Consider the following 8,663-nt stretch of genomic DNA (forward strand, 5'->3'; position numbering starts at 1 on the left):
AACGGGACAAAGCTCAGCACTGAATCCACCACCGGATGATATCCTGAAGTCTGGGGACCAGCTCCTCAGCTGAACAATTTTTTTACATCATTTGAGGTTCTGGAAAACAATCTGGTCTTAATACAGAAACCAATGGAGGCTTTTTCAACAGCACGTGAGGGTGGTTGAAGTAACCAGACTTCAGTGCCCATTGCTCATGATGATACTAACTCAGCCTCGGCCTTAGTGGCATCGCAGTCGTCTGTTCCTACCAGAGCTTTGGCAGTCACTGCTGACCTGCTCATGGATGGGGTATGTGCCTGTGTGTGAGACTGATGAGCCGATCTTCCCTCCACTTTAAACTCATGTAGCTACTATTTCAGTCTAGTTTTGCACAATTTATAGGGGACTCATTTGTTAGACCATGTCTGTATCTCTCCAAACTTAGGTGGGGCACCAGTGACCTGGGCTGAAAAGCTCCTTAAAGACTTGGAAAAATTTGTACTGGCATATCAAAGGGACCTCATGCACCCCAGCCAAAATTGGGGAGAAGAGGGAGCTTTCTGGGCAGCTGAGCCACCATGTTACACAATGCAGGGCTGTGCAATGATCACTAGCTGGGGCAGCAGAAGGGACTCTTCAGCAGGCTTTCTCGTCCCTCTTATGAAAAACATGTCTGGGAATGAACAGCATCATGGACCAGCCCGCCTCAACTGGCATATCTAGCTAAATGCCCACGTTACACCTTTCCTGAAGGTGCTGGTGCTTGTTTGTGTGACAATGCTTCTTGAAACATCATGAAAAATTGTGCCCATGTGAAATGACAGGGTGAAATGACTGGAAAAGCCTTATTAAAACCTCTCTTGAGAAATAGGTCAGATAAGTGCAGCGGCTATTGTCAAGTACTCTACTCATCCCACGGCCACTAACAAGGATGAATAAAGCACTTGCACAGGGCAGAGCAATGCCTCTTAGCACTGAGGCATGTGAACGTAGGCATTGTATTCCTTTGCCACATCTAGTTTTAGCTAATTCAGAGGAGGCTGTGAAACACGTCGCACCACATCATTTTAAAGAACAGCATTTTCATTTGAATTGCAAGATCTGTTCCCATCTATGAATCCTCCTGTCTGACTCACTGCGGAGCTTCTTTATAGTGACATAGCACCTCCTTCTGATGGCCTTACTGACCAAGTCTATAGGAGAAAATTTAACACAGTTGAGACTACTCCCTTGGACCGAGGTCAAGTGGTGTGGAATAACCTGTATCCTTACTGCTCTGCTCTGTTAGCCTCCAAGGCAAGGTGGCTGCAAACTGTCTATGGGAATGGTCCTTGCCCCAGGTTAACTTGCCAGTGATGCACAGAAATTTCTCAGGGCAATGTTAGCTGGGCCATCCCCAAACCCAGAACAGGTGATTGAGTCCAGTGCCCAGAAATATTCCCCAGGACTGTTTCATTTACAAGCACAGATGTGGCTGAGTGGAGCCTCCTCCTGTGAGTAACCCAGGTGGTTATAACTGATCTGCATGCTAGTTTCAGAGGCAGAGCCTCTCGTACTCTGCCCGATGGAGGCTGTGGGGACCTGGGCCGTCATTTGACCTCTTTCATCTTCCCCCATATGGCAAAGGGAAAGCGGGATGGAGCCAAAATGCTATGCAATCAAAACGGTAGCCTCTCCCCAGACAGAGATGCTGGCATTTCTGCTGGGGTAAACCTGTTCGATAGAAGAGGATTGGGCTTAACTACCTGACACTCGCTGGGGGTTAAGATGAAAATGAGGATAGTGTCTTAGCTGAGCCACTTCATGCATTTGCCCTCCTCTAAGCTGGACTGGGAAAGTAGTCGGTGAGGGTCAAATTGTGAGCACCCTTCTCACTTAAGTTGTCCATTAAGTCACTGGAGTCCCTGGGGTAGGGCAAGGTGGCAAAGTGAGGATCCTGAGCTTTGGTGTAGTTCATCTCATGTTTCCCTCAATGCCCAAAATGATTGTGCTGCTGGCAGGACAGTAGCCTTCTCTGATACTCGCTGCAAGCACCGATGAAAGGGAGAAAGCGAACACTAGAGCACACTGAGTAACGCACTGGATGATGTTTCCTTCTTCCCTTGGATGAGACCACTTACCCTTTTGTGTGCTACAGAACATAGAAGGTTTAAACCAAAATCATCAGGAAAGCAAATGTGAGTTTGTACTGTGCAGAAGTAAACAGTTTTTGTAACACAATGAGATTTACACAGGGCCTGATGCCGTCAAGGCTGAGTAGTCCCGAGGAAGTAAAGGGCTGCAATCACAGTGACCGAAGAGCTCTGGACCGCTTGAGCTCTTACTTGCACTCAGAGAAATGATGTTCCACAACCCATACCACTGTCTGATGCTTGCGTGTGTGGGAAGCTAAACACGTTTTTCCATGCAGCCCCCGTGAGAAGAACTGATGGGTTTGCAATGCGCTGGGCACTGGTGTGGGGAACAGACCCTTCACACATTCTCACTCCTTTGTGGCAGGCATGAATATCACTTACGTTATCGTTTCATCGGGGGAGACTTCAGTTTTGTTCCTAGAGCAACTCTTCAAACAGGGCAGTCGCCCTATGTGGTATTTTAAAGGACAGCCCAGTTACTGGAGTGTAAATTAATAAAGCAGGTTGTTGGCATCTAAAGAGAAAGCTAATGTCCTTCCTGCCTCTTCATCTGGTTCACCCTTGGTACTGTCTCTTACGAGTGGTTCCCCAATATTTCATCGAGGTTGATGTCTTTCATCCAGTCATCGTTACCAGGTTCCGTTTTCAGTAAAGAATCTATAAAGTCTGAGTCACTGTTGAGCGCAGGTCCTATACTGTCACCTTGCTGGTTCAGAAAGTCAAATGCTAGGTCATTACCATGGTCACTTCCTTGGTAAGCCCGAGAGTTTTGGTTGGTAGATGTAAAACTGGTTGATGGCAGAGATGATGGAGGTGTCATACTTGTTCCTGGCTGATTCAAGGTAGGCACAGTCTGTCCTCTCAGCTGGTTAGGTCTTATGCTGAGGCCTCGTAGTGAGCCAGCAGATTGTCCATTTAGAGTCTGGTGCATCTGGTTTAGAGGAGGCCTCATTTGGACTCCCGCTGTTAACTGATTAGGAGGTGCCAATGCACGCTGAGGAAAATGCTGGTTGCCTACGTTGCGCTGCAAAGACTGGTTAGGATATGGAGTGCCGGTGGGGAAACGGACCCCTGAGGGTTTCAGTGCATCCTGCTGCTTCACTGAAGCTTCTTGTGGGGCCCAGTTCTGGGCAGTGGCAGTAGCCGTGATCATCACGTTGGCCGGCCTTTGCGTGGGGATGCCTGTGGCTCCGTGGTTCAAGCTTGGCCTTACTTGCTGCGAGTTGACCACCGACCCCGTCCCAAAAGCAGCTACGTTGTTTCCCTGCGTCATGGTTTGCTGTCGAGACATCATGGGGTTATTCTGACTGGGCAGGACTTGATTTTGGTTTCTGTGTGGCTGCATTTGGTTCATTCCTGGAGTGACGTTGTATGCGCTTGGTTGGTTGCAAGGAAGGTTCCCATAGCAGCCCATACTCCGAGCGGCAGGAACAGAAGGCATTCGGGTCCCAGCGGGGGTGGACATGAGGCTGGAGCTCTGGGTCATGATGCTATGAGTTGAAATTGGGTTGGATAACGACATGTTGTTGGAGCTCATACTCACAGCTGGTGAACCACCTGGAAAGGAGAAAACAAAAGTGTTAAAACAAACATGAGTGCATCAATGCGTGGTGTCATTCAAATACCAACAGGTTAAAAATGCAGTTTTCTAGCAGCAGAATTTCTTGAAGAAGATACTTTGTTCTTAAGAGGACTTGCATGAACTTGCTCAAGGCCTTAAAGATGCATATCATCCAAAGGGTGGTTTGGTCTACATGAAGCCATTGGTGGTCTTTCCATCCCTTCAGAGGACATCATATAAGCCAAAACCAGTATTCATTGTAAGAGAAATATTGGAGCAGGGAAGGACAGACAGAACCACTGGACAGGAGGGAAGACTTTTTCGCTTTTTTTTACAGAAGCACTAGACACCTTGGACAGGACAAAGCCTGTCTAAATGAGCAGAGGCAGAGGAGATCAAAAAATTTTCTTCCTTACAGGGCATGGCTCATCCTGGCTCCCTCTAGAGACAATGGGGAGTGACAGGCACCATCATCAGGCCCCTTTTCCACCTTTCTTAGACATCTACAGCAGTGGTATGTATCCCTTCTGGAAATGCCTGTCCCAGATGATAGCAGGAGCCAAGACTGCGTCTCACACGTTTGCAGCACTCAGAGCATCCCTCCCAGCCAGGTGCTGGGAAAGCAGCTCAGCCCAGTCTGTGACCTGCTTGTCCTCCCACATGGCAGCCGAGAAGTCACAAGGACATGGCTCAGTCCTGTGCCTGGCAAGTGCCACCCACATGCCCCTTCTAAGCTCTATTCCCAGCTGGGCTGTGGCCATTTGCCCCTGCAGAAGCTGACTTGCCCATGAGGGAGCCACACGTTGATACCTGATGTACAGGCATTTGCTGCACATGAACATCACCTTTTGTACGTCAGAAAACTAGAAGTTATAAGTTGGCATGAATCTACCATTCATGGCTAATTCTGCCCAGTGGAGGATTTTCCTGTACCTGACATTTGCCAATGTATCACAAGAAGAGAGGTTTCTATTCAGCCTCCAAACCTCAACACAAGCTCACTTCTGTAGCAGATTTGCAGCTATATAGTCTCTATTTTGAGGCCACAATAAGTCATTTATGCAATGTAGGTTGATTGTTTATGCAGTGCAAGGCTCTAAGGCTCTGAATTAATCCCTGAGAGATTGGTTGAAGAAGACCAAACGTTTTCTAAACACAGCCAGTGTAGATGGCACTGAGGAGAACCCCGCTCTGCACACCATCAGCTGCTCCACAGCTTAATTCCCTTTGCTACTGTTGCTTCCAGTACAAACCCTACAAGAAGTGCAGCTCGGAGAAGTCAGGTTTCAAGGCAAACGAAAGGAGATGTTTCTTCACACAATGTGTGGGTCAGCCAAGGAAATCTTTGCCACATGGCACAGTGCAAGCTAAATTCTTGTACCACTTTGGGTGGCTCCCAAAGTGTGAGAAAAGCTGTTGAATGGCTTGCTACCAAGGTACCACCACATTTCAGAAATTCCCTGAGACTCTCCCAGAGGAGAACGGAGGAACATACAGCCCTGGAGCTTTGCTATTTCACAGGTAGCAACCCGTAGCAATTGTTGGACATGGGACACTGCCTTGGTTTGATCCTTTGTACGTACAACAAAACCAGACTGAATTTGACTAACTTTGACTTCATCATCAAATTTTATTATATATTAGTCTGTGTGATTAATTTTATTAGTTGGTCCATCACCAATTCCTTCTTACCGCACAGGTGCTCCAAGACTGTGATCATGCCTGCAGCGTTCTCCAAATACATCAGTCTCAGTGTGTGGCATGTTTTCCAGACCTTCTGGAAGGACTTCCTTTTGCTTCTGTCCTTCTAAGCTCTTTTCAGAACTTAGTTTTCAACATTTGATTTCAAGGCTGTACACCACAGCTGGTCACAGTAATAGCTCTTGCACATCTCCAACATGGATGTAAAGTAAGCTCTTTTTTCCTTGTTCAACATCATCTCATACTGTTTGTCCTTTTGGTTGCAATCACACAGCCTGTTTACAGTGATATCTGGAGACCTATCAGCCATTTCCTTATGTGCTATGTTAATTTTGTATCACTCTAGTTTCTCAACCAAAACAGGCAGTACAAAGTCAGATGTTTTAAAGGACATTACCTGAACAACTATTACCTTTATCAAAGTTGTGGTTTCATTGAAAAAAATACCATGCTAGTTTGAAAAGATTCTTTTACCTCAGCCCATGTTGCCTGACATTAATTATATTCCCTTCCTAAATTCTTTATTATTCAGGCTGTATCAGCTCCCCACTATTTTTACTGAGATCTGCATTAGGTCACTAGGGCTGCAATTACCTACTTCCTCTTTTAATTTTTGTCATGGCATTAGGAGCCTTCCTCGGAGTTTCAAGACTAAATAAAAAGTGACATTAAGAATTTGGAGAACCTCTCAGCCAGCTCTTTTAAAACTCTTGAAGACAAATCATGTGCATACATATTTTAGAAGTCTATGCTTAGGAACAGCTGTTTAATATACTGTTCCTGTTGAAATTTCACCATAATGATGTTCAGTTCCCTCAGACTGGAACCGAAGAAAAAATTATCATATATTTCTGCCTTTTCTGCATTATTTTTATGCATATGCAATTTCCATTTAGTAATGGATACAAAAGATTCCTTTTTTCCCTAAGTGCTTAAAAATATTCTCTTCTCAAATCATTATTAACACTGAGTGTGACTCCACAACCAGAGTTGCTTGTTCCAAATCAATATAAACATAGATACCTAAATTAAGAAGCTCACCTGGAAGGCAGGCTTTTCCACAAACTGGCTCTAAGCTCTTGACTATAGAGTCCTATAATTGTCCTAACAATTATGTTGCCCTAACTTAAGCACCTAAATTCAGTCCCCGAGCTGGGCAGTCCCTGGGACAGGAGATGCTGTGAGGAGTCCACCTGGTTTTACCCCCACAGGAACAATCAGATTCTCCTCCATGTCCTCCCAGGGAGCCCCCTAACTGAATTTAGCTTTGGAAATGAAGAGGAGAAAATCAGTGCTCAGCAGGCAACCTCACGATTAGCCCCGTTTTTGGCTTTGCTAGTGGGTTGTGCATTGCTCACTGCTTTTTGGAAATACTGTAACATCTTTTTGCAGGGGTGATAGAGATGGGGGCCCTGATTCTTTGCTCCCTTATGCCAGTACTAAAGAGGAGGAATGGCACAGAAATCAGTGGCATTTCAAAGACCTAGACCAGCCATCTGAGGAGTGCTGGTTCTCTCCCTCCAGCTGAACTACAAGTTTGTGGAGTCCCTTCACTTGCCGCTGGGATGAAGCCCCCTCCTGGGGTGACCCTGCTGTTGAGCAGCCCCCAGGGCTACCATCGCACTGCTCCTGCAAATGCCACGCTCTTTAAAGAGCACAAGCGGTCGGGACATGGGTTGTACTTGTTGTGCAAAAGGCGAAGTTTCCTCTTTCTTTGTATTGCTATTTTTATCCTTTTATTTTTAACGCAAATATTTTCCGTTCTGATTTCTTCCAGATGGGAAGAAATGTCTTCCCCGGCAGCGCTGTGTACAGCAGCTGGGCACCCCAGGCTACGGCGATTCAGAGAAATGCCTTCACTGCCTGATTCACCTCCTCTTGTCTTGGGGGTTTCTTGCCGTGACATGGCACTATGGGGAAAAGCATAGAGGAATAAAATGCTTAACCAGGTGTCTCCAAGCCCCTATGTTATTTTATTTAACTTTTTGTCTCTTCTTCCCTGACCTGAGCAAAGCTATACCCAGAAAAAGGGAACAGATTCCCTGCTGTTACTCCCTTATGCAAGAGTTTCCTAATCACTCCATCTGGTAGCTTTGCTGCGAGCTCCCAGCACAGCTCTTTCTCCCAGGCTTGCCTGAAAAGTTGCTCTCCTCCCTGGGCTCACTCAGCGGGGACTTGAGATTTGAATGGACAAGTGCTGCCAATCCCATGTGTTTCAAACCCAGGAGGTGGGACTCCAAATATCATGAGATTGGCAAAAAGTCCATCAGATTAAGAACAACAAGAAGAGCCACATAACAATGGCGATCTACTTATTTTGGAACCTTTCACAGATGTGGCTGCAGTCATTTCCATTTTCTCTCTTGGGCTAGAAATGGATTGTTTTTAAGTAAAAGCCAAGAAACTCAGTTAATAATTTGATTCCAGGAGTGAGCCTTTAAACAACACACCAAATCACAGGATTCCCCAGCAAACTGCTGCGGTTGCCAATGCATTTGTTTTATAAGCACAGGAGGTACCAAGACAGCAAGCAGGGCTCTCTCTGCCCTGTGGCATTGCCCTCACCATGGGTCATTACGCTGGCATCAGTGATGCTTGTGCAAATTTACTGAAGATGATAAATACTCAGGCCCATTAGAAAGCAGCAGTTTCTAGACTGCAGCAAGCTTATTGCTGCTAGAACTTGTAAACAAAGCAAAGGAGTGCATGAATATTGTCTGAGCAGCCCAGCCCGGCTCTTCCATGCATAGCCGGGCTGTAGGTGCCATGGCCAGCAGGTTGGGCAGAGGGGTGGCATGTGAGCAAGCTGCACTTGGGAACTTGTTAAAATCGTAATAGAAGCTGAAGAAGTTTTGCTACAAAGGACAGGTAGGAAGGAAAGATTCAGATCCCTGGCTGAATCTGCAGAGCCAACAGTTATGGAATAACAAACTAACCAAAACATCTTTTTTTTTCCTTAGAGTGTTGTATACAAAGATATACTAGAAGGCGAAGGAGGGAAATGAGGATGTAGATGAAGGTCCATCCAGGAGGTTGCCCAGGGTGAGGCAGTCAGCCCCACGCATTATGACTGCCTCTGCCAAGAAAAAAAGGAGGGTAATTGTCATAGGCGATTCCCTTCCGAGGGGAACAGAGGGCCCTATATGCCGACTGGACCCGTCCCACAGGGAAGTCTGCTGCCTCCCTGGGGCCCGGGTCAGAGACATTGCTAGGAAGCTCCCTGATCTGGTGCGGCCTTCGGACTACTACCCGCTGTTGGTTATACAGGCTGGCAGCGATGAGGT

At 46.5% G+C, this 8,663-nt stretch overlaps 1 protein-coding gene across 1 annotated transcript in view; it reads right to left on the reverse strand.

Moving 5' to 3' along the window:
- Positions 1-980: 980 nt before the first annotated feature.
- Positions 981-8,663, reverse strand: part of MAML2 (mastermind-like 2 (Drosophila)) — a 166,586-nt gene continuing 158,903 nt past the window's right edge. The window contains exon 6 of the mRNA XM_009334877.1: positions 981-3,674. Coding sequence (XP_009333152.1) covers positions 2,692-3,674 — 983 coding nt within the window. The 3' untranslated portion in view covers positions 981-2,691. The remainder of the gene's footprint in view (positions 3,675-8,663) is intronic.

This window comes from Pygoscelis adeliae, unplaced genomic scaffold, assembly GCF_000699105.1.
Source record: "Pygoscelis adeliae isolate BGI_AS28 unplaced genomic scaffold, ASM69910v1 Scaffold141, whole genome shotgun sequence".
In the NCBI taxonomy this organism is placed as follows: domain Eukaryota; kingdom Metazoa; phylum Chordata; class Aves; order Sphenisciformes; family Spheniscidae; genus Pygoscelis; species Pygoscelis adeliae.